This window comes from Embiotoca jacksoni, unplaced genomic scaffold (genome assembly GCF_022577435.1).
Source record: "Embiotoca jacksoni isolate LCO1_2020_lvr unplaced genomic scaffold, fEmbJac1.0.p SCAF_44, whole genome shotgun sequence".
In the NCBI taxonomy this organism is placed as follows: Eukaryota; Metazoa; Chordata; class Actinopteri; family Embiotocidae; genus Embiotoca; species Embiotoca jacksoni.
This window is the reverse complement of record NW_027185397.1, coordinates 2,260,427-2,287,265: the sequence shown is the minus strand read 5'-3', so window position 1 is coordinate 2,287,265 and position 26,839 is coordinate 2,260,427. Positions and strand designations below refer to the sequence as shown.

The 26,839-nt window shown below is 40.4% G+C and overlaps 1 protein-coding gene across 3 annotated transcripts in view; it reads right to left on the bottom strand.

Annotated features, from left to right (window-relative positions):
- Positions 1 to 69: 69 nt before the first annotated feature.
- Positions 70 to 26,839, bottom strand: part of znf608 (zinc finger protein 608) — a 69,549-nt gene continuing 42,779 nt past the window's right edge. For 2 of the 3 annotated variants that reach the window (XM_069169394.1, XM_069169396.1), the window contains exons 4-9: positions 22,510 to 24,967; positions 21,038 to 21,503; positions 12,936 to 13,105; positions 10,138 to 10,285; positions 7,432 to 7,488; positions 5,561 to 7,356 (exon numbers count right to left, since the gene is read on the bottom strand). In XM_069169394.1, coding sequence (XP_069025495.1) covers positions 7,286 to 7,356; positions 7,432 to 7,488; positions 10,138 to 10,285; positions 12,936 to 13,105; positions 21,038 to 21,503; positions 22,510 to 24,967 — 3,370 coding nt within the window. In that variant the 3' untranslated portion in view covers positions 5,561 to 7,285. Of the gene's footprint in view, positions 5,530 to 5,560; positions 7,357 to 7,431; positions 7,489 to 10,137; positions 10,286 to 12,935; positions 13,106 to 21,037; positions 21,504 to 22,509; positions 24,968 to 26,839 lie in introns of those variants that run through there. The other variant, XM_069169395.1, reaches the window with a different exon arrangement.

Here is a 26,839-nt window from a genome sequence, read left to right as displayed (position 1 = left end):
TGCTGTCAATTTTTGTTTTCTATAGAAAAAGACGGATATTCTACAAAAAAAAAATCCAGACAAAATATATATATATAAACATCCTTTAATCATGATTGCCAAACATATGAATTAAGGCATATACAGTATAAAAAAAGCAACAGCAGGTTTCATGTTTATACATTTAGTGGATACACCAGGTGGGTGAACTGAATATACCAAGCAGCCTTTATAAGACAACGGTGTGTCTCCCAAAAGTTGACAGCATTTTGTAAACAGAGTTCATAGCACTATATTCAAGTAATAGAATGATCACTGATACTATGCAGGTAAGGTTTAAGTGAGGCAGAGCCGCTGATAGACATGGCGCTCAGTGGGACTTCTGTTGTTGCCGATGTTGTATCCTGTAAGGTGTAAGGCCGACCTCAGGTGTTTACTGCCGGCCTTTGATTTCAGCACGTATTCCAGATTGATTTAACAGATTGACTCCAACAGTGAATTTTTGGAAAAATATTGGATAATGACAGCAGGTAGCTCCAGATGTTTGAAATGATAATGTGGTTTGCGGCTCCTGCAAAAGGAATCTTAATGGCGCCCAAACGCGCACCCATTGAGCGTTATTAAACCATATCAAATAAATGTGCGCTGGGTTTGTGAAGCCGGTGTTTCTTTAATGTGACCAAAAGTGAAGACCGACTGTTGTGTGTCTATCAGAGGCTCTACAGTGAGCTAGTTAGCTTGTAGAAAGCATGGGAGCAGGGGCAGGGCGAAGGATTGTGAGACTCCTGACAAGCATGCATCCACACCATCATCACTGACAACACAAATGTGAGCATTTCACTTTAAGGATAATTCCAAGGTGTATATCTATTTTGCATCCTTGTAGTTACCGGTTTTTTTTTTTTTGTTTTTTTTTTTTCAGATATTCAGTTAATTTTTTGTTCTCATTTAAAAAGAAGATGTTTTGATAAATGAGCTTGAATAATTTTAAAATATTCCTAACCATGGTGCATATGTGTGCAGGATGTAACACTCCGACCTGAATGTAACATGTTTTCAACGGTAGGATGTGGTGATGCAAGGAAATGCTTCAATACACAACTTGCAGATTTGTAAAAAGCATATGTTAAAATAGCTGTGACTTTTTGAAAGTCAACTAAAAACCTATTATTGATTGTTGCAAATGATGAGTTAAGTATGTGATAAACAATACAACCAAATATAATTTTTTTTTTGTCATAAAGTCTATTTAACCTGAGTGAGAATACCAGAGAATTGGTTGAGAGTGCACTCTCCGCCTTAGTGTTAATTCTAAATAAATCCATGCTAGAAAGTGAGCAAAATATCAATTTAACACTGGAATTACCCTTCATAGAGAGGTATTGCGATTATAAATATAACTGACACATCCCCTAGTTTATACATCTTGTTTTAGGATCATTTTTACATCTGCCATTGAGGTTCAAAGTTTACTCTTAACATTGTAAACAGTCCTACTTTAGCTCAGAGGAGCTTTCAGTCATATCAGATCTTCCTCAATTGGAGTTTACCCACTTGTTATGGAACTGTAGATGCTCCAATTTCCATATTTCATAAGCATATTTCAACCTGTAAAAGTGTGCTGTGTTAATTTCCCAGGTCCTGTCAAATGCTACCCGTCGGTGAAGATGATGTGATATAATTAAAAGCTCCAGAGCTAACATTGGATCTTGAGTGTGTTTCTCCAAACATTACCACTATTGAAGACAGGCTATTCCTAATCCTCACAGATTCGCTGGTGCAAGAGAAAAAGCAAAGGACGGCTCCACGATGTATAATATATAAGTAACATACAGCATATTATGCTGTTTTTACATCATTTGGATGTTGATAAAAATACAGTTTCCAATTCCATTCCAAAGAGTGTGAATGTGAGATTATGTGTCATTATAATGATCAGTTAGCTACAACACTGTTTCCAAATAAAGTTGTGACACTGTAAAATGTGGGAGTTTTTCTTTCCCTCCGTTGGAGGTTTTTCTCCCTTAAAGAGGAGTTGTTTCCCTCCTAGCTTATGTAGGAATTGTTGAATTTTTGGGTTTCTCTGTATAATGTTGTAAAGTCTTGCTATAAGGACTTTAATGTGTTAAGTGCCATGAAATAACCTATGTTGTGATTTGGCGCTATATAAATAAAGTTGAATTGAATTGAAAATGTAAATATGCAAATCATGTAAACCCATATTGAATTGAAAAATAGAACAATACAACATATCGAATGCTGAAACTTAAAAATCGTATTGTTCTATGAAAAATATATGATCATTTTGCAACAGGTTTAAAAAAAAAAAAAAAAAAGGGACATGGTCAACAAAAGACTGGAAAGTTGTGTAATGTTAAAAAAAAACAAAAAAAAAAACACCAGGTGGAACATCTGACAACTAACTAGGTTCATTGGTAGCAGGTCGATTGGATATACAAAGGAGAGGCAGAGTCTCTCAGCAGTAAAGATCGGGAAGGATTCACCATCATCTACAGCACAAAAAGTCAACAAAAGATTCAGAGAATTTGAAAGAAATTTCTCTACGGAAGGGATGAGGCTGAAAATCAATATCGGATGGTCGCACTGCATTAAAAACAAAAGCAGTTCTGTAATGGAAATCATTGCATGGGCTCAGGAACACTACACAACCATTGTCAACACAGTTTATCACCGTTTCCACAAATGCAGGTTAAAACTTCATGCAAAGAAGAAGCCCTAAATAAACGTGATTTAAAAGTGCCACCGCCTTCTCTGGATCCTAGTTCATTTAGGTCGATTGAACTGCAGTGAAAAACTGTCCTGTGGTCTGACCAATCAAAATTTTAAATTATTTTTGGAAATCATGGGCTAAAGAAGAAAGGGACCATCCAGCCTGTTATCGGTGCACAGTTCAAATGCCAGCAGCCCTGATGGTACATAATGCATGAGTGCACTTGACATGGGTAGCCTGCACCTCTGGGAAGGAACCGTTAATGCTGAATGATATATTCAGGTTTTGGAGCAACATATGCTGCCATCCAGACAACGTCTTATTCAGGGAAGGGCCTTGCTCTTTTCAGCAGGACAATGCCAAACCGTATTTTCAACGTATTGCGACAGCGTGGGTCTCCAGTAGAAGAGTCTTGATGCTAAACTGGCCTGCCTGCAGTCCAGACCTGTCACCCATTGAAAACATTTTGCGCATAATGAAAGAAAACGTGTGACAAAGGAGACCCCGAACTATTGAGCAGCTGAAATTCTATATCAAGCAAGAAAAGAAAAGGACAACATTTGAGGCAACACCTGCTCTTGTTTTAACTAGGTTTTTTTGGTATCAAATTGGATTTAAGCATATATTTTCTAAAGCACAATAACATTTCTCAGTTTCAACATTTGATGTGTTGCCTTTGTTTTATTTTGATTAAATGGGTTTTAAATAATCAGCAAATCATCAACAATCCGTTTTTGTTCACATTTTTCACAGCGTTCCAACTGTTTTGGAAATGGGGTTGTACACGAGCCTTAAAAAATTACTGAAATTTGAAGACTCTTAGCCAAACTGTGTAAGTGATAAATACAATATATAACCTGCTTAATAATTACTGTGACTATTAAGGGCACAGCGAAAAGCATAGTATCTAAAAACAAATCACGTTCTGAACATTATGAACTAATGAGCTTAAGTCTATTTCATTTCTCTTTAATGAACAGAATTTCAATTGTAATTTTAAGGTAGTTTCATCAAATCGCATGAATTTCCTTCGAGCCACAGGTCGCACGGGGCTAGGCTCGCTAACCTTTTGCGGAAATAAAGGATTACATTGAGCTGCTGAATTGTTTATGTGATATTAAAAGCTGTTACATGTTAGCAAACATGTTGGAGCTTTTTTTTTTAAAAAAAAATACAAGAAACAGGGAAAAAAAATAGGTCAACTGTAGCTCAGGCTTTGTCGCAAGCTAGCTGTAACTAGCCAGAGTGCAGTCACTGCTGGTTTCATTTCAACGTGGTGCTATTTTCATTATTTCTGACAATTAAAATCAAAAGTAGTGGACCAAACGACGGCCTTCATTTTTGCCACATCCTGCCAGAACAGGACCTCCAAAATTGGACTTGTATTTGTTTGGATCCAGCACTATCAAAATCTGTAAAATATATTTTTTTAAATGTTTATGTTAAGTATTTCATGTTATATGTTCTGTCATTCTTTTATTTCCCATTAAAGTTACTTGTAAATTGCTTGTTTGCCCATTTAAATGGATTTTATATGGGGTTATAAAGAGATAGAGACATAAATCACTTAGGTCACACTGTCGTATGCAGCATGTGGAGTTTTGTGTCACATAAGCTGATGTTACTGCGATTTGAACTTCAGCAACAAGTTCAACAAGCTGCAAGCCATGAACAGCTGTTTCTATTTGCCTCCCCCTATTGAGTTTGAGTAATTATCGTGGATGCTGGGATTATTAAATATAAGTAAATAACGCTTGGTTTGTGAAGACAGTTTTGTTAGTCTAGTTAGTGTTCCTTGACTTCTTCTCTCCCTTTGAGCCACAGAAAACAGCACCCTCTCTGTGTTCTCTGTGCTACCGCACAGCTTTACAAAATTGTATTCATCATAATGTATAAAAAACAAAATAAGGTCGTCGTTACAAGTTCCCTCAAAGACAAACTGCAGCAGATACAGTGTGTTGAAGTCAGTGATTCAAGAAATAGTGTTTTCTTTTTGTGCTGGCTGTCCCCGCTCTGCCCGAAGCTCCCTTGCATGGCTGATAAAAATCAACGTCGTGTACAATAAAGCAGGATTAGTGCTCTGCCATGAATCTGTACAGAATATATACACCACTGGGTTCCTACATGGCACTGGGCAGGTAGATGTGAAGGTTTTACGCGCACATAAAGACAATACAATCAACATGGTTACGCTCAAGTACAGATTAGTAATACAAATGTAGCGTCAGCACTATGGAGGCAGGACCACTTCAATAATAATAATGAGAACAATAAAGATAATAATAGACTTTTTAGCTTCCGTATGCTGTTTTAGTCCCAGTAGGAGTTTTAAAAAGCACCCACACTATTGGGATAGTGTAAGTCATCATCAGTACATTCAGTCATAACATCATCATAATACACTACGATAAATGTGCATTTTATAAAGTTGTATACCACAACCACCCTCAAGCGGAGCGCATGGCGCTCCGGGATGTTTTGTTTTCTATGCCCCGCTCGCTTCGGTCAAAACTCTGCAAAACTGAAAGCTTCAAAAGTCAGTGATTTACACAGATAGTTCCTCCTTTTCAAAAGGTCCCCATCCTGCTTCCTAGTCCCTCTGTCGGCCCATCTGCTCCTCTGTGATGTGTTATAAAATTGGTGGTAGTCATTAGTAAGAAATGAAAGAGTTTTTTTTTTTTTTTCTTTTTTTTACACTTTTTTTTTTTCTGCCTCTCAGCGAGGCAAAGCTTATTCAACACCAAGGAATTGATGTTTAATAAATCTGCCGTTCCTCATGTGAGACTTGGTCACATGGTCCTACTTCTTCCCCTCACCGTCTGTGAAGAGAAGACAAAAATAAAACACAGACATTCAGGCACATTCAGAACTTTATTATGTTTGAGCAGACCGTTACGCTACAGAAGTCGTCTGAATCTGTGGTTTTTGAACCAATTATCAAGAGATCACTAGTTAATTATCAAATTTGATGTTATTATGACATTAACAAGATGCATAACGCTGCTTTCTTTTCTTCCGGATTTTACCCACATCAGTTTCACATTCTGTCTGGAAAGAATGAGCAACATTTCTTATTTCAAGACAATGAATTTGTAATGCATGAAAACAGTTTGATATCTAACGGTAGGGAGATAATTAATTGGTGATTTTCAGACATTAGGCCAGAAAAACTAGCAACCACTGCTGCTTTCAGCTTCTGCAGCAAACCCATTCTTCATGCTTCTGCCGTAGTGTGCCTCAACTGTCACCATCACTCTTGTTAATCTATTTTATTTCACAGCAATTACTATTTATAGATAACTGCTGTCTTTGCAGGAGTAAGATAATCACCACATTGTGCTGTTTTACTGCCGGGCAGGTTCCTTCTGCATTATTCCACACCTTTAAATGAAAGCGATGATATACGAAAGTATATGGAAAACACTGCAGAGTGGGTAATGATCTACTGGAGGGTAATTTAAGCAGGTATAGACAAGAGTCACACAGTCCAATAACCAGCAAGCCGTTATTCCCAGGAAAGAAGGTTTAGTTATTCGATTTATTGACTCAGCAGACGACACAGTTGTCTGGCTCATTTTACTCGGTTTGCATCTTTTTGGAGAAAACAAATTCAGAACGAAAAAGATGCAAACTTAGTGGATAATCCATGACTCAGTTAACCACACTAACAGTATTCCTAAATTGAAGAAGATATTCTGCACACAAACTGACAAATACTTTCAAAATCAAGTGATAAAAACAACACTGCCCACTTTAGCAGTTTGTATTTTAAATAATAAAATGTAAAATAAAGAAATCTGCATTGCACTTGATGCCTCCTCTGTCAAGTTGCATTTCATATCCTTGTAGGTGTTCATGTGTTTGGCAAGTAAAGCTGATTCTGCTAGAACACCAAGTTGTTACCTAGACAGTAGACAATACTTCAGATGTGGTCGATGCTGCAAAGAGGCTTCAAATTATAAAGTGTGTTTTCATACACAGCTTAAACCCTCCACTACTCACTACAGTTTCAAGGTGGGCATTCGTTATTAGTGCCTCTAATTTAGTGTCCGACCAAATGTGAAATACGGTCAAAATCTCCCATCCTGTTGTTGAGTTAAAAGTGTTTTCCCTGAACATTATGATGTCACACTGAAGGAACATCTGTTTGGGGGTGTGGAGTTTTTTTCTCCTCCACTTTTTCATGCATGTCCTGGCTGAAGCTAAGTGCTGTTATTGGAAATAATTATCCCATCGACAGGGGATGTTCCTGCTGTTAACAGGAAAAGTAACAGGTACTGACGAATCACAATGGACAGTTATATAGCTCATGTAACACTCATATTACATTGTAGTTTTCCTTTTTTTTAATATATTTAAAAGTATATCGTCTGGCATTAAGTTTTATGATTATGATTACATTTGCCCACGATAATCCGAACAGTGGTGTGGGGTGGTCCGTCGCAGCATAGCAATTTTTTCTTTTCATTTCTATATAATTTTTTTTTATATGGGTTTAATGATGAGTCAGTGACAGTGATATTATTAAACCATTCTAAAAACTCTCAACTGAAGCCCAACAATAATAAATCCATGTTAGTCATCGTAGAACCAGGCAGCCTCTTCACTGATTGAGCCACGCATGGCAACTTTCCTGGTACAGGGACCTGCAAGGGTGGAAAGATTTTAATTCTGACTGTGACAAAAAATTCTGTCACATAGTTTCAGTGTTTGAAACGTACCAGTTGAGGAGTGTCCTGACACCTGCTGACTGGAGACCAGCGATCTAGAGCTCAACCCTTAAATGCAAAAGAACGCAGTGAAAAAAAATCAGCTGTGAAACATCAAACTGTACAAGATAATCATCCTGTAATGTGTTTACAGCACAAAGACAGTGAGAGAATCAAACTGTTGTTCAGTAGCAGAGCTGAAAGATATATTAGCTTTGAGATATTTTAATGTGGACCAATAGTAGCCTATACAGCCAGTTGTTAAGTTTATTGGGTACACAGCAAAAACTAAGGCTTTTTTCATGGTATAGCCCCATCGACAGCGATGTTTGCAGGCTTTATGTGTTCAGGTCATCCATTCGTCCATCCTATTCTTGGGAACATGATGTCTCAGGGATGTCTCGAGGGATTTTTAATGTGGAGCAAAAGTTCACTTGTTCTCAAAAATCAAATGAGAATCTTTTAGTGGGTAAAGGTCACTGTGTCCTTGTGTCCATCCCGCTATGGCAAATGCAAAACTTGGGGGAATGACTACAGGGAATTTCTTCAAATTTGCCACAAATATTAATTTGGTGATGAACTGACTAGATTTGATTGTTGAAGATCAAGGTCACCTCGATGGTTTGAAGAGCTCTGTGTTGAGAATTTGATTTTGAGGTTGCAGTCTGCAGCTGTATTGGATGGTACAGAGACAGGACAGCCACCTGGGAGGTTGACTAAGTTGCCACCAGCTGGAGGGAACGTTTTGAAGTTTCCCTGATCTTCATTTATAAGTCAGTCACTGAAGTCCAATGCACCTGTGGTTAATTTTCTTATAGGATTCTTGTTTTAAACATGTTTGGAAATTCCATGCAAATTCAATGATATGATCCACACCAGGATGAAATTGTAATTAGGACATGGGAAATACTGTACATGGGCATTTGTGTCCTCAACCCCAGTCATGTTGTCAGTGAGTCGGTCGGTCATTTAAAAGAAATTCCATCCTGACAAACGGTGGTCTGAACCCTGAAATCAATAAAATATCTCTGAGGTAGAAAATCCAGGCATTTTGTTGCCTGTCAGCTATAAATCCAGATGTTTGCTCCTGGACTGACAGGTGTCAATCACCCCACTGTGCTCCATTAAAACACCCCACTTGGTTTCATTGAATGATGGAAGATGGAAGCCGGTGATTGTTGTGCATCTATCTCAGTTATATGTCACTGCAGCAGTTAACACACCCACAGCACTGGTGTTAGTCTGTTACTTTGTTAACATGGAGGTTAATGAGTGTCTAAATCCTGTCCAGACTGCACTGCTACTAAACATTCACACTGAGATCCTCTCTCTCTGTAGCCATAACGTGTGCACAGGAAACAAACAGAACTTAAATAAATATAGCATCATAAACATGGTCAAGGAAAGGGAAAGTCATATTTCATTATTGCCACCTGCTACTCAGTACAGAAAATGTGTTTGCAATGTGAAGGGTTTAAAGACACAGATGAACAGTAACCTGATAATGTCAGACTCATGCAGGGTTATGAATGTACATGTTATGTCAAATCCTATCCTGAATACGGTTCTAAGCAGGACAAGACATAACTGCAGACAGATGATGTTGATTGCATGACACAGAACAGAATTTTAATAGAGGGTACTTTGAAAATGTCAAGTATTTCAGAGAGCCCAACACACAAAACAAAAGCAATTTAAAAAAAACATTTACCAATTTGACAACACAGGTGCAGCATTTAGCATAGATGCAAAGGGTTGTAAATGCTAACACATGTTCAAAAGCAAGTATATCTCCAGCCTGAGACTTGCAGACACAGAAAACACGACCAAATACAAAAACAAACATGCTGCAAATAGAAACAGAAATGTTTCAAGAGGGCACTAAGAACTTCTAGCTGTAGCCGGGACAAGCTTGATGTTGCAACAATTTGTAACTCGTGAAGTTCCTGAAATTGAGTATTGACAATCGAGGGAGTCTCTGATTCCGAGATCACAAGGGGACAAAACACTTTGAAAACATTTGGAGCATTTTCCGCCGTGCACGAACTGGACGGTCTCTGAATTGTTTCCATGGAGTTTTTGCAGGTCCCCGACTGGCATCTGTCACATCTCCATACTGCCCCTACACTGCCCTTACCGGTCATGCAGGTCATTGCATCTTGCCTAATTAATTTCGTAACTTCTGATGACGTGCACAACCAACGCTCCAAACAGACACAGGCTACACGAGGCAGCCGCCATGCGCACACAAACACAAAGTTGAAAGCACGTATATCTCCGGCCTTACAGGTATCTCCAGCTGCTTTGTGTTGAGGCCGCTATAAATTATTAGTGCAGGACTGTGGTACAGTGAGTTACATCTGTTTGGGTGAATTACTTGTAATTGAATTGCATATTCTCAACATTCAACAACAACAAAATGATCCTTCTCAGACACAAAAACCAGGCGAAAGACAAAGTTAACCACAAAGGAACTTTCCCCTTCTGCTGTTCTACAAGCAACAACTAGTACAAGCAGAATCTGACCAAAAGTATGCAGTCACATGATCTGTCCAGATTATAGCCTAGCATGTCATTCTAAAACCCCATTTCATAATCTGCTGCTGAAACAGCCTCTGCTCTTCACAGCACGGTACCGTGGACTTCTGTTACCCTTTGACACCTGAATTAAAGACTCAGTTTAGTTTGACAGACTTTCGAGGTGCGGCGTGTCTTTACCTTGGTAGATGTCATACTGTCCTGACATCAGGTTGTAGCTCATACCCAAGTGTGTGTGATGGTGTGTGTGGAGGTGTCGGGCGAACGACACGTGGTTCCTCTCTCGCTCCGTCTCTCGGTCTCTCTCGGGGGAACCTTTCTCGCCAGGCTGCACAAACAGGAACACACGTGTGCGTTTAGATTTTTCTCCAACTCTGCAAATCGAGTACTTTGACACAGGATTCCAGAATGAATGTTTCCGGACTTCATGATGAGGTAGTAAGGAATGGTACATTTTGATGTATCTGTTTTAAAACTCCCATAATACTGCAAAAAAAAAAAAAAAAAAAAAGTTACTGTAAATCCAATCTCTCTATTAAGTCGGAAAAATCATTTTCATCTGTTTGAAAACAGGAGATGTCATTTTTTTTTTAAATGTTTTACGAGACACATGATCTGTCCAGATTATAGCCTAGCATGTCATTCCAAAACCCCATTTAATAATCTGCTGCTGTAACAGCCTCTGCTCTTCACTGTAGCGTAGACCTGTGCTCTGTTCCCGATGACATACTTCCCTTTTGTACGCTAACAAATAGTGCTCCTACATGTTAAGACTCTTACTTATATAGTGCTGGAAGTTTGACAGGGTAGTGTTGTTTCTAATCGCACACTGCTGTTCTGCACTGACCGGAAAAAACCCCTCATCATGTTAATACATCATGCTCAGACATAAAGGCAGAAATTCAGGTGAAAAAAGCTTTTAAACACAAGCATATTATATTATACATCACATTATGTCATCACACACTCTGCAGTAGTTGACGGTCGTGAGTCAGAGCAGGTGGGATTTAAAGAGATCGCCTTTTTTCCTAGATTTACATTGCATTTCCTTATTTTTCATCATAGTGAATTAATATTATTATTATCATTAATAGTATTATTATTTACAAGTATACAGTGTTATAATTAAATTTGATGAATTGAAATTGGCTGAAAAAAAAAATCAGTTGAGACACTGATAATATATAAAATAAAAATACATAAATAAAAGACCCAAATGGTTTAGCATGCCCTGCAACAGGATTAATTTCTAAATGCAGTTAATCTAGCCGAGTGGTGGACTGATGCCGGAGCACCGGTGTGTGGTGTGATAGTCATGGCTTTCCCTAAGAGAGGCGGATTGTGGCATCAAAAAAAGGAAGTAACGGAAAGACAAACATGGTTTAAAAGTGGTTGAAGATCATTTCTGCAGTTGTCATCCATGCGAGTCAGACAGGGTTTGCGGTGTGTAACACATTCATCAGTGACATACAGTAGCTATCACTATATAACATGAGAAAGCTCAACATTAGGAAACACATTGGTTTCAGAAACGGAGAGTAGATCAGCAGCAGGTACCTCATCATCTCCTCATGATGCTACTGAGGACGTGAGACAATGTCAGCTCATATTGCGGCAACTAATAGTTATTCCCAGCAGTCATTTAGAGCAGTTTCCACTGAAAGGAACACTAACATTATATACCCTGTTTTATAGGCTATAAGGAGGTTAAGAGGCAAATGCAAAGACAATAACATTTCTCAAAGGTGAAGAGTTTCACATCTGATAATGTGAACTTTTATTTATTTTCAGGTGTCTCAACCTGCAACACTCAGCTGGATAACGGCTGATTTTACAGTGTTTTCCTGTAGCATAGACTTGTGCTCTGTTCCCAACGACATACTTCCCTTTTGTACTCTAACAAATAGTGCTCCTACATGTTAAGACTCTTACTTATATAGTGCTGAAAGTTTGACAGGTTAGTGTTGTTTCTAATCGCACACTGCTGTTCTGCACTGACCGGAAAAAAACCCTCATTATGTTAATACATCGCCCTCCAGCAAATCTACAGCTTTCATTATTTAACCCCAAAATGTAGTGTTTTTGTTCCCTCTGTCCAGCAGCAGAAGTCCAAAAGAAGCACTCTTGTGCCGTTTTCAGTATCAGCAACGGCTGCTTCAGACGCCTTAATTTGAAAATTCTTTACGTCAGTGGCCCCGCCCCCTTCTTCTACATAGCCAAGACGGCTATTTCTTTTCAAATTGCTGAGTCATCGAGTATCTTACTATCATGGTTCTCATATTGCCAGATTTTAACCAATATACCATACAAAATTATTAAAAAGATATCTTTACTGCCAGCATTTTATGGTAGGATACATGTAAAATCATAACAATTTCAAAAGACATCATTTTTTCTTTGATATAAAAAAATAAATATGCAAGTATTATCTTATCATATGATGGAGGATCTGGATAGCCGAGGCAGTTCTGAAAAAAAAAAAAAAACACAACATACAGCATGCAGCTAGTTGTAGTTGTGAAATGACCCTGAAATAGCCTCCAGGGGTTCATAGGATTTACTTGTGTGATTCTACAAATACTGCACAAAATAAACATAAATCATATAACCTATCTCAAACCTATAAATGTGTTCAGGGTTGTGAAGTCAGTTTGTTTGTTTATAGATTTAAAATGTGTAATTCTTAATGGTCTCAATAGATTTTGTGTGAATGTAGCTGGTCAGTGTCATCCTAGTGTTACGTGTTGTCAATGAGTGGAATCAGAGCATTTTACTGTGTCAAACATGAACTTTTACAGGCGGAGATTTTCATTTTTGCTTCATGTTTTCTTTGTTGTTCTTTTAATCCCTCCCCGAGGTGTTTTTTTTTTCTGTCAAAGACATCAGATTTGTGTGGTGTGAAAGGAAATCAACATCAGAGGAGTGATGCTGTGAGCTGCAGTGTGGATGAGGCTATGAAAAGTGAGCGGTTTTCTCACAGCGGGTGATTTTCCGTGGTACTGATGGCTCTGCTGCTGCTGCAGCTCGATGGCTGCGGACGAGGACGAGTCGCTGCTCTGGTTGCTGCTCACCTCCCCTCCTCTGCCGGGCAGAGTCACCTCCGACTCCTCCCTGCCCGCCGTCTTACCATACAGAGGATAATGGAAACCTGTTGGCCACAAAACACAGAGACAAAAAGGAAAATGCACACAGTGCTATTAAATATGGATCTGACCACTTCCAACTAGGTACATTTGTTTTCCATATTATGCATTATTTATAGAGAAAGATTATTTCATGGCACCCTTTTTTGCTCGTATGGCAAATTTAGTCATTTCCAGGCAGGCAAACAAATCAATGTGCAAAAATGAATATGATTCGGTCAGACCGAATGGGAATCCCTAATGCAGTTAGCAAAATGGCCATTTCAGGTGCCTAATATCCTTGATTGCTTTAACTCAGACTGAAAGTACATGTTTAAGCGATTCAATTATAAATATGTTTTTTTTTTGGAAAGCTGCAGTGAGCCGGCTCTTTTTGATCTGATTTGATCTGCTGTTTTGTACGACTCCTCATTTCCCCAAATCTCTTCAACGGAAGGGGAGAGTGAGAGCCAATTCATTGGTAATTCTTAGTAAATAAAAAGGAAATGGTAGATCATTTAACATTTAAGTGCTGCTTGCCATTTGTGAACAGACTCAGCTTGCATAGCTCGATTCACAAATGTTTTTTTTGTCATCAGGGAATTATCTGTAGCCAGTCAGATTTCTCCTTCTTTTTCAGCCAATCACGAGTGTAGAGTTGAAGGTAATTACATCTGCATTACATCTGCACAGTCTCACACAGAAAGTGTATTTTGAGCCGCATGTTTAGCAAAGCACCAGTAGCTGCAAAGGCTCATTTTGAAAAAACAATGCAAGTGCCTCAGAGTGTAATACCACAGATGGCCACTTTGCTGTCTCAAAAAAAAACAAAAAAAAACTCTGGCGTGTCAACTTCTCTTATGAAATACAACATCCATAATTTTTTTGACCTAAATTCCTTCCTTCTGACCAATGTTCTGATGGTCCTTCTCAAAATTATTCCATAATTAATAGATATTAAGCCTCGGAAAGAGGCATATTTAGGTGTGTGCCTGTTTTATTGGGTGAAGTCAGGTTACGGTATATGTGAGCAGTCATAGTGTTCTTGGGTTCTCAGTCAGATCAACCCCTCGCTACTTCTCAGCTCACCCAAATATGAGCTGTATCCCAATTCAGTGGACACATCATTTGAAAGCATTTGGAGACCAATACCATCACAGGGGTGTGGCAAGACGATAAAAACCAAGGACATTAAAAGCAAAAGTTTTCTTATTTGTTTAGTGATGTAAAGAGTGTTAGCTAGATGGGTAGCTACTTGGAGCCACTGCTCCTACTACAGCTCAGCTGTCCTCATCTATATTACAGCCTTCAAAAGTAAATATTTTCAAGCCTTCACTGCACAGGTTCAAAGGTTGGCTTATAGTTCACCAAGATGGCAATTTTATAGACGACTTACTTCATATTACCTACATAAATGGACTAAGTTGAACTTTTACAGGTTGCCAGGGTTTCAGACATTAGAATACCACTTTTAAAGAGTACAAACATTGGGAATAATTTCACGGGCGAACCTGAACCTGAATTTGGTTATTTTGTTACTTAAGCTGCTTTTGAAGGAGCGATGCAAAACTCACTAATGTTTTGTTTAGTTTTAGGAAGCACAGAGCAGACTTCATTAACTGTCTCCGTCCCTGAGCACTACACTGGGGCCGGAGGAGACAAAGTAGGGAGGGAAAATTAGTAATTTCCTAGAAGTCACCCTCACACACAAACAAATCAATGTGCAAAGATGAAAATACCAGTGATTAGGTCAGGCAGAAAGTTGCTCCATATACAAATCCCTAATGCAGTTAGCAAAATTGCCATTTTGTCTTAATTCCCTCCATCCCTGAGCACACACTGGGGTCAAATGCAGCAGTGGATGACTCGGAGGAGACCCGAGTCATCTGCCAGCCAGCAACAGAAGACACAAAAGAGAAGGAGAGAGATGATGAGCTCTTCGAAGAAGATACAAGGTTGAAGAGGAGAGCAGGGAACAAATGGCCAGGCTCTTCTCTCTACTTCAGAGATTGGTTGAAAAAGAAAATGCATCACATCAAGTAAAATGTTTTTCATGTATTGTTTAATTCATTATTTTTAAGCAATCTTTACAACAACAACAACAACAACAAAAATAAAATATACAGAACTAACAAGTTGAAAACAATGTGCCTTCTGGTCCTTAAATTTCTAAAATATAGAATAAATAGATTTGTGTTCCTGTTATCTTCAGGGCTGCTGAGTGGAATAGGGGAGATGAGCAGCGGGGTTTCTGGGGCTTTACAGTAGACCGGTGGGACAACCTCAATGGCAATAACCAAGAGTGAACCCATTAGAGGGAGCTGCATGTACAATATACAACTATCCAGCACTGTGGAACTCTGGTTTCATCCTGCAGTACAGGGACCTGGACTGGTTTAGGTAAAAAAAAAAATAATAAAAAAAAGAGAATAAAACCTGTTAAATAAACAATTGCTCGATATTTTTGGCCCAATCCCATTTCCCATCCCGTGGCCCTACCCCTCACGATGGTTTTCGGAAGTGTTTCTTAGCCCAGACACAAATTTCCACTTTCCAATTGTGTCTGTTTTTAGATGCCAAATGATCACGACTATCCCATTTTGATTTTGGGCCATGTTCCTTGTGTGCAGAGATTTCTCCGGATTCTTGTAATCTTTTTTATGATATTCTGGACTGTAGATGATGAACTCCACAAATTATTTGTAAATTTCGATTGAGGAACATTATTCTTAGATTGTTGCACTATTTTCCCACACAGTCTTTCACAGTGGTGAACCTCTCCCCATCTTCACTGCTGAGAGACTCTGCCTCTCTGGGATGCTCTTTTTATACCCAATCATGTTACTGTTACTGTTGCCAGTTAACCTAATTATTGTTACAAAAACCAATACAATTTCTCAGTTTCAACATGTAATAAGTTCTCCTAGGTCTGTCTTCAATTAAATATGGGTTTACATAATTTGCAAATCATCACATTCTGTTTTTATTTACATTTTACACAGCGTCCTAACTTCTTTGGAAATGGGGTTGTACTATATCGATGTATATATTAACTTTCCTTTAGTCTTGACCTGTATCATTAGAGCACATCATACTATAAAATATATTTATGTAGAGTTTGTAATAATCACACTGGGTGCTTATTGGGTTCAACAAAAGTATTTACTAATAATGTAACAATAATAAGTGCTTTGATTTATACATGCTGCCTGCAGCAGGGGATTTTTTTTTTCAAAGCACTATTACTTGAAAGTATAATTGTGTCTGAGCCGTTTTACTCATGATCACATTGCTAAATAGTGAGGCCAGAGAGAAAGGCTACATAGGCTCACTTATTCAAGAAAGCAGATATCTGTGAATAGGCATTTGTGCACACTTCAGCAACCTTCACCTCTATTGTCTATCTTGGGGAACCATCCTTCTCCAGACATCTTTTGCACAGATCTGAAAAATAAGGACAATAAAGTCAAGAAAAGTAGAAAATCAATTTATGTAGGTAAACCACAAAGCAAACAAAATCCTAATTGTAAATTTAGCACACAATAAAGCAGTCCACAAGGGCTGAATCATAATACTATACTTTATTGTTACCAACTTGCTTGTGATTTTTAACTGTCCATGTATATGTACAAGAAATCCCTTATCATCGACAGAGTCCGACCAAATTAGTAATTATATACCATAAACACAGGTGAGACTGTTACACTACATCTAGCATGGCAAAGTACACAGACATTTTCTGAATTTTTTGAGAGAGACTCGCCTAAAATACTGGATAGGACCAGATAAATAAATCATTATTATATTATATCCTGTTCACAAATTGGGGTTACTATGAGGTAACAAAAAGCAGGCCTACGCAGAGTGTATTTGAAAGCTGCTTCTCCCAGAAAAAGGTTTTTCACTGGATATATTTTACGGTTTCCCACAGAGAGCCTCATTAATACCAAGTCTGTAACTCACCGACACCACAGCTAATGAGGTCTGAAATTACTGCGCAGAATGAGATCTTTCCAGTCTAACCATCAACAACATAACCATGTTGATCAAATAAATCTCTTAGCCATTAATAGTTATTATGCCGCAAATTCCGTTTGGGAAAAAAACACCCAGCATAAACTTTACAACAGAAACTCAGGTCAGAAACTGTGCTAAACCGTTAATGGGAATATTTGGCCATGAAGGCAGGAGGACCGACTGCGTCTGATGTAGCAGTAAGCGGTTCAGTTTGTTCCCAGTATCGCTGCCTCCACCGACGAGAAGCCTCCAGTCTTTCTTTCTATGCAAAATGTCCCGCCTGCCTTTCCAGCTCCTTGTTCCCCAACTCAGCAGCCGCTCTACCATTCAGCCCACTCAGTAAATCTACTTCCAGTCTGCCACTACGAGGGTGCCAGATCATAGGTTTTTGTCCCTAGAGATCCGTTTCTTTGTCAGTATCTTCTCAGCTTTGGACCCTGCCAGAACTTTGGACTCCCTCATAGTTTGGGCTTTTTCCCTCTCTGTCCTCTCTCTTTTTGAATCTTTCTGCAGGTATCTCTGGCTACAGAGCTGCATGTTTCTGATCTGCAGTTACCAGCTCCACCAATCTGCCCAGTGTTTGTTGTTTCTCTTTGCTGTTCCTTTCTCTGTCTACTCTCCCCAACTGGTCAAGACAGATGGCAGATGGCTGACCAACTCGAGAGTTTGGTTCTGTTGGAGGTTTCTTTCGGTTAAGAGTTTTAGGATTTTTTTGGGGGGGGGTCTGTCTCTATGATGCTCTAAGATCTCATCCTGACTACTCTAAGTGACCCGAGATGATTTTTGCTTTGATTTGTGTGCCACAAATAAAATGTAATTGTATTGAAACCACAGACACAAATATTAAGGGTGCTCCGGTCAACTGCCCACCGATCATGATCGGCCAATGGCAGCTCTTAAAAGTTTGGTCATTGGTCTCTAAAAAGGCCGACCAGAGGAGCCGATCACGACGTAAAACTCTGCACGCAGCTACAATGGCTTCACAGAGAGTGGAATATGCTGCAACTGTTGCCTGATTATTGATATTTTATGATATCTTAATTGTAATACATAATATACAATGTTTCTAAGAATAGCTGAATAAATAAATAATGCTAAATAAGAAAGAAAAAGTTTCAAATAGAGCCTGTGATCGTTGATGGGTATCGGCAGATAGCCTACTGCTTCCAGTGTGCGATGATCGGCGGAGCACCCTCAACACATATGAGGACAAAACACCAAACTGATCAGACTGCCTCGGGATAGTTTGAGTCATTCTCCAATACAATGCTGACCAACTGCCTGAGCATCGGGGATAAGCTGAAGTTAGCCAAGTTACACTTTTGAAAATCAAATCAAAAAGAAATCAAGCAGTGGTAATTACCTGTCCAGCAGAGATGTGAGTAGGTATCAGATTTGAGTCCTTTCAAGTCTCACAGTGGTCTCCATCTTGGGAAAAAACGCTCCGGAGTTTACTTGTTTCCTCTCAGACTCGGTCTAATTTTTTTTTTTTTAGCAGCATTTCTTTGTGCGACGTCTTCTTGGTTGTGGTTTGTGGGCAAACAATGAACAGGTGCATTTTGTTAATCTTTCTGTTTACTTGTTTTGAGTAGGTCAGCTGAAGGGATGTAGACACGCATTTACACTAAAGAAGCCAATAGGAACGCTCTCTCTCTCTGGATTGACCTGTGAATGGCACTGGAGTCTCCAATCGTTATTTAATACAGAGCCACGAGGAGATGGAGAGATCTGGTGTTCTCTCGTCATATTTGAATTACATAAGGCTGAAAGTTTTATTTAACTATTGATTAGGGAATTTTATTATTCGGGAACTTTTGCCCATTGATGCAAAAAAAAAAAAAACACAGGTCCCAGCAGAAACAGACAGAGCACTCAGATCTGCACAGCTCACACTATGCTCTGTGTAGAAACATCCATGGTTCCCTGAGATTGCACAGCACATCCTTCCTGTTTAGCATTTTAGACTGCGCAAATAAAACGCAACACGATCACATTAAATCCGACCCTCAACTCTCTTGTGGTTGGCTGAAAAGGAAGGAGACATCTGATTGGCAATAGATAATTTACCTGTTGGAAAAAAAAATGTGTTTGTGTTTCAAAAAACACATTGGTACGCAAATCCAATGAAGTTCTCGAAAGACGAGCAGTTTGTAAATGCAAGTTCAACAGTTTGTATAACAACCTCCAAATATGTTGATAAAAATTGCTTAACCTTATTTAATATTCATTTCATTTATGTACATTTCAAACAAGATCTATTCGTGTTCGTATCAGAAATACATTTGTGAACCTAGTTTTTTTTTTTTTTTTTTTTATATCCATTTGCTAAAAGTTTTTGTGCAAATTGAAAAAAAAGTATTCTTGTGGAGATAATAATATATATCCCCAAAAACCTTTCTGAATCTTTCTGTCCATTCATTGATCATGGAACTGATCTACTGCTGCTTTCATCTTTTCATCTTCATCTGACTTGCCTTTTTTATTTAACTGTATTTGACTTTTCAGAGTTGAAATGGTTAAATATTAAATGATATTTGAGTTATATTCATGGTTTTTCGAAAGGGCAATCCAAAAAGTTCTCAGACTGATCCTGTTGCGCACAAGTGAACTGCAACACAGAAATGGGGCACGGAGAAGGAGCTTATGAGTAAATATTGAAAGATACCTCACTTGATTCATATCGGAACCAGTGCTGACCACTGGTATGTTTGCATTTGCAAATTCTCCCACGACTGTGGAGCTTGAGCAGAGAGTGCACATCAAATATTGTAAAATTTTTGGGGGGACAGAAAGAAGTCTCAGGAGGAGAGTGACGACCGTATTGTTGCCGGGGAGAGACTTGGAAGTTTTCAAGGCGCCGTGAGCGGGCACCACGGTTAAGGTCATTTGTGCTGAATGTTCTCCCTCGCTGCCTCAGAACGTCATGGTGGAACTTATCGTCGACAGTCTGACCCTGTGGTCCGAACTCACCGTGCACAATGAAAACCCGCCTGATTGCACTCCTGACTTGATGTTACGTCCCTGTTCTTGGACATTCTGCTTGTACTTGAAATGCCAACGCCGCCATCGATACACCTCACCCGGCTCATCGCTTCATTACTGTAAGCTCTCTGAAGCATTTCAAGGGTCTCTGTTGCTAATTTTTGACTTGAAACTAAATTTGTGTGGACTCTCTGCTTCAGTCTGTGATCAAAATTGCCAATGCACATGTACCTGTGGTCACAAACACGTTTAAACACAGGTGATGATGTTAATAAAGTGACATAACTTGAAATACTTACTCCAAAAAGTTATTGCTTCCCCCCTGCGCATATACGTTAATGTGCTGTCTCTGAACTTTATGATCACACGTTTTAATTTCCTGAGCCGACAGTTTGCTTGCTCTCAGCTCTTATTCTTGAGGTAAACTACTTTTAATAATAATACAAACTGCACAAACTGACAGCTGCTTAATAAGCTTAAACATGAATGAATTTCACTTGCTTTCAACCGTTACACACAACTGACACTTCAAACCCTTTTAGTGATTTGACTTCAACTAACGCTTCAATTTGTTTAATTGCTTTAAACTGAAACTGCTGCACCAAGAGAATATTGCACATACAAAGACTTTTACATTTACAATATACATTTTAGGATACTTAAATACATTTGCATGCAAATTTCAGAAGCAAGCGCACTTGGTAAGCCAATTAGCTTAGCACAAAAACTGGAAGCAGGAGGAAACAGCTTGCCAGGATCGATTATTAAAATACAAAAGCCAAGAAGTGAAATCAACAGGTTTCCTGTTTCCTTCTGTTTCTAGTCTTTGCACTGACTGTACGTTATATTTATTGCACAGACGTGACAGCGGTGTCGGCTTACTCATCCACCTCTCACACGTTTCCCAAAATGTTGCTCTATTATTTAAAGTACACCCAAACCATCACTCAGAGTCTTACCTGGGTAATTATGGACCAGGGTTGGGGACACCCCTCTGTAGGAGCCCCCACCACTCTCACACAAGGCCAGGTAGGGCGGATAGGATGAGTGCTGGTACTGGATGTAAGGCTGCTGGGGGGTCATTGGAGGAGACACAGCCACCCGGGCACTTTGAGACTCCTCAGACAGCCCTTCCATTGGCTCCTGGCCCTGATCCTCCAGCCCGTCCAGCCTTTCTGAGTCCTCCATGTCGATGGCGGGCAGGAGATCGTGGGATACATGGACTCTGGCTTTCTTAGCATCAGGACCCATACCGCCTCCAATTCCTCCTCCTGAGGTCATCTTGGCCCCGGCCAGCTCCATGGTATCTCCCCACTCTTTTCCACTGTCTGCTTCACCCTCCTCGGCCTCCTCACCATGTTGACTCTGTAGGTCTGAGTATTTGCTGTGTGCAAGGCGGTGAGACCAGGCGGGGCTGTCTGAGGGCTAGATCGATGGGGAAAAGTGTTGGTGCTAGTTGCAGTGTTTCCCCTATAATTCTTTGTTAACAGTGGTGGGTGAGAGTCACTTTGAAGTCGGGTCAACTTTGGTCCACGTCTCTGTCCCAGTTTTTGTTTACATGGCCAGTTGTAGGGCTAAAACTAAATACCTTTTTTATAATAAATCAAAATGTTGGTGCTTTGTCTCTTTTGTGGTTTTTTTGGAAGAAAATCAAGGCTAATTTATAACTTTTATTCGTACATTTTTGTTTTGGCAAGAGTGGAGAATTTCTGGCTGCGGTGGCCCACCGCTGCTGAATGACTATAGAGGAAACACTGAGTACTTGAGTGAACAGAGCCATAGACAGACCATCTATCACTGGCTCTGGGTGTGATGTTGATGAAGGATGACGACGTTTCAACAGCAGGCGGCCATTCAGAAGTGGGATGTGAGGAGTGTGCCGTCCCTCTCAATGACACGGATCAAGACTTGTCTCACATGATCAAGTGCACAATTTAGGTCAATCTGAAGGAAAGAACAACCTACTCTTCCCCAACATGGCTTTCATTCAAGTCATACACCCTTTTTACATGACCCAGCAAGGCTAGAGTTAGCAGTTGATTGCGTCATGAGATGACATGGGGGGGGGGGGGGGGGGGATCTGTACAAGCTTTCTGAAAAAAGCGTCTCATAAAAAACAACACTTATGTATAAGAAAGGTTTCTTTTGTTCCATTACAGCCAAAGTTGGAATTAAACATTTCCTCCAATAATTCTCAATCTAAACATTTGCATCAACTACACAATTTCGATTTCAACCAAAACGACAAGTAGTATGTCAAAGTAGAGCTACAGCCCCATAGAAGCCACATGGTCTCTGTTATTAGCACCTATTAGTTTAGCTGTACACAATATGTGATTAATCTCTTTGTGACACTCAACAGCAGTCATTAAAGGACATCAACAACACCATCAGCGGCGGCGGCAGGTTATAGACAGAGGGAGAAACTTACACTGGAAAAGGAAACATTTGAGTCCAGATCTGTCTGACTGTTTGGGTTGTGGAGGGATGAAGAAGAGGAAGAGGTGGGAGACTTGATTTCATCGCAGTCTTTCTTGGAGACGTGGTGCTGCTCCACCATGCCACCATGCACCGCCTTTACCCCCAGACTCTGTCCCCTTTCTCCTCTCTCACTCATCTCCACGTAGGGCAGGACGGGTTTGGGACAGCAACCTTTAGCACCATCTGGACCTTTACCTACTATGGGTCCACCAGCTGAACCCCCAACTATATGTTTAACATCGTCATTGTCTCTCACCCCCTGCCCCCTCTGCTTGGCACTGGCTGTCTGGTCACAGCATTTGGAGGCCAGTAATAGTTTCTGGTCCATGTAAAGTCCTCTGGAGTACTGGCCGTAGTATAGGGACTGGGCCAAAGCTGTCTGGGTTTGACTCATAGCGAGCTGGAGCTGAGATTGCGGCGGTCCGTCACCTTTCTTCGAATCCGAGAACTCGTGGGAATTTTTGTCGTTCTCTTTCATCTCCTCTTTTCTGTCTTTTCCTTTGCAGTCATGCGGGGAGCTTTTGTGGAAAGCAGAGCTGCTGCTGTTATGCCTATCTGACTGCATGTATCCTTGTAGGTAATAGGGCTCATAGCTGTGGTAGTACGGGGACTGTGGGTCTTTTGACTGGGGGGCAGCCGCTGTGGTTGGGGTTTTGCTAGAGTTACCATGGTTACTGCTCGAGCTCACCTCAGAAGAAGCAGAGGAGCCAGACTTGGATCTGAGCCCGTCAGAGCGACATTCGGAAGATCCCCCGTCGTCCCCAGCATCTGAGATGTCAGAATAGGCGGGGCTGTTCTTCTTGCTGCCACTGTCCGTTGTTGCCAGGCAAGTACCACTTGCATCAAGCCGCAACGAACCTCCAATGGAGGGACTGGGGGCATTGTCAGTGAAAGTGTAAACCTTGTCAGCTTCAGCCCGGATACTGGCCATCCTGCTCTCCTGGCTCTCTGTGAGTCCATTCATTACATCATGCTTACTGAGGTGCTCCTTCAGAAGGCTTCCAGAAATTTCCTTGACACCCATTTTAGATCCCCCACCCCCATCTTCCATTTTGATTCCGCTGCTGTCGCCATTAGGCGTCCTGATTGGCTCATCTTTGTTATGTTTGTCCTTTAGCCTCCGTTTTTCTTTTTTCCTGGTCTCTTTGCTGCAGGTAACCAGGGTGGCTTTGACAAGGCTTGGCTCCACAACGATGCTCAGCTTTGGTTTGATGGGTTTCAGGGGAATGTTTTTACTTGTGAGGCCTGCCGCTGCCATAGGAGAAGGCTGCTGTGAGGTGACAGTATCTGCTGTGCTGGTTGGATACACCGTGTTGGGTATTGCGATCAGCTTGGGTGGAGCAGGGGCTGGAGCAATTGGTCGGTTGGTCCTTGACTTGGACAGCTTCTCGACCTTCCCGTTGGCCTTCTTGCCCTTGTCACATGTGCCTCCCTTCTTTTCGATCAAACCTTCAGCTTCCAGTTTGGGCATCTCGACCGAAGAGTTCCTGTCTGGGACCATGCAGTTCTCCAGAACAACAGTCATGTTGGAGATGATGGGAAGATTGCTAAGATCATCGATCAGACCATCTTTGAGCAGTGAGGTTCTTCTGGTTTTGGAGTTGGCTGTGGGGCTATGGTTGGTACTGAGGAGTAGTCGTCTGTTCTTAGGAGACCCCACTGTTGTTACCTTGTACAAAGGGGCGGGTTTCTTCGAGGAGCTGTTGGCATTAGTGCTGTTGTTTGTCTCTGAGAGGTCATATGTCACATTGTTGATGGCATCCTCACAGTCTGATAGTCGTTCCTCACTTTCCCCATCCTTCATGGCCTCGATCTCGGGCTTCCTCGGCTCCTCGACCTCCAGGTGTGCATGTGTCTGGTGGTAGCGCAGGCCATTGATGTGCTTGTAGCGTTTAGTGCAGTTTGGGTGGGGGCAGTCAATGAGGATGGGAGGTGGAGGAGGTGAGGAGGCACAACCTCCTCCTGGATCCATGAACGAGGGGTCAGATTTGCCCTGTGGCGTGGTCGGGGCACTCCGGGATTTTGCTCGGATCCTCTTCCCATTCCCATTTTTGATTTCCTCTGAGGAAACCAGGCTGAGGTCCAAGTCCGCTGGTGGTTTATTCTTCCGCTTCCCAGAGGATAGAGAGGCGGTGCTGTTGGCAGGTTTCACCTCCTCCACAGTAAAGAAAGAAGGTGCTCTGCAGTTACTATTGATGAGGTTCAGGCTGCCTCTCCTTCCCTTGTTGTGGATGGGTGCCGCATTTGCAGACACTCCACCTCCACGGCTCCTGTGCTGTGATAGACCCCTTACTTTGGCAGCAGGGGCCGGCTCAACACAGGGCCGCTCGGCCATGGCCATTCGCATCCGTTTCCCCCTGCCACGGCCGCCTGGCAACTCAGGGTCACTGGAGGGAGACTCGCAAAACCTGGACAGCAGAAGAGAAAAAAATGGTGGACTTACAAGAGAATTCTGTTTAATAATCACAGCCTGCGAATGCTTCATAGATGGCACAGATCATTATTGTGATACATTATGTCGTGTTGTCTCAAAATGATGTGTTTTGGATCATTTCATATTATATTATGTTCTGTTGTATCACGTTCCTGAAACCTTCTGGAATCCTGAGCTGAAGACAATAGTTGTTTTTTTCCACCCTGTTTATATTGAAAAGGTTTACTGTGAAAAAACATGTTCATCCCAAACTGAGCTCAACCATTAAACAAAAATGTTTGAGGGTAACAGATTTCGATTCAAGGCCCATCTGAACCACTTTGCCTCGATGTCAATCATAAAAATATATTTTTTTTCTGTACAAAGCCTGCTTGATACAACATAAAAACCTGTACAATCCATAGTAATTACATGTGTTTGATAGAGAGACATTTTGTATTCACATGCTGTCCCTACAACTTTGAAGTCCTATGATGCTGTTTATGACATCACATTGCATTCTATCAATGAAGATACTTTCCCGCACTCACATATTGATATTCAAATCAAAAACGTTGTCTGCTGTAAGGAGGAGACTGCATTACCTCATATTTATTTACAGCTCTACTTGACCCTGCTGGTGGTGGAAGAAGCATTCAGATGTTTCACTTTGGTATTAAGGATCTGCAATATAAAAACGCTCCATACTACAAGTGTCTTGCATCATAACTAACCGTTATTTTGTTCTTACAGAAACGGGTTGCAGCAAGACAAATATGGCAATCGAAATGAATCAACTCCTCTCAGTCACGTTTAGTGTGACTAAACGTCACAATCGAAGCACAGGTCAAGAAAGAGGACTGGCATTTACCTTCCACTCAAGCTTATCAACCAACCCTGGACTGAAACATAGTTACAACTCACTTGAATACCAAACTGTGAGCTTCTCACACCTAAACTGAATTTATTTATTTATTTATTTATTTTTTGTCCACCACTTACATTTTTATCTCAATTCTAACTTATTATCTGATCAAGTGTGAAGTACAGATACAGTGATTATAGTGGTCTCCTGTTGGCAACTTTTAGTTTGAAAAAAATTAGCTTTTGCAAAAGCAAAAACATTAAGGAATACTTATAAGGAAGATTTGTTCAAATAAACATTGCTCAAAATGTTGACGTGAAGAGATTTTGGTGACACAACGCTCCAAAAGACAAGTTATTGAATATTCTTTCAAATAAACAAATTCCCTAATTTAGCAAAATGCAAATTTTTCAAACTAAGTTTTGAAGTATAACAGGAGACTATTAATATGATTTTATATGTAGTATCTCTCTGTTTTGTTTTTTTATATTGCACTTTCAGACAGTCCCCGTGCACTCAGCCAGTTGTACATAGAGACCAATGTTATTTGCCAAGCTCTGAGAATAGTCTGTTTTAAAGGGAAAATAAGTTTGTAGCTCCTTGTCTACCTTCCTGCAGTAGGAATGAAATGTTTGTGTTTCACCAACTATTGGTTGAAGTTTGAATCTGCCAGTATATTTCCAACTTCATGCTTTTTCTCTCCTGTAGTTTTTGCTTATTGTCTGTTGCCTCTCCATACAGTTCCCTCGCTGGCATAGTTTCTGTGCTTTTATTTAACGTGTTAGGTGCCATGAAATAACCTGTGTTGTGATTTGGCGCGATATAAATTGAATTGAATTGAATTGAATTGAATTGAATTGAATTGAATTGAATTGAATTGAATTGAACTGAACTTCACCAAAGTTGTATTTTCTTACATTTTCCTATCAAGTAAGTGTGTTTGTTGTAGCACTCTCAGAGTGCAGGCTTACTTGTTGTTCCTAGAGTTTCCAAAAGTAGAAT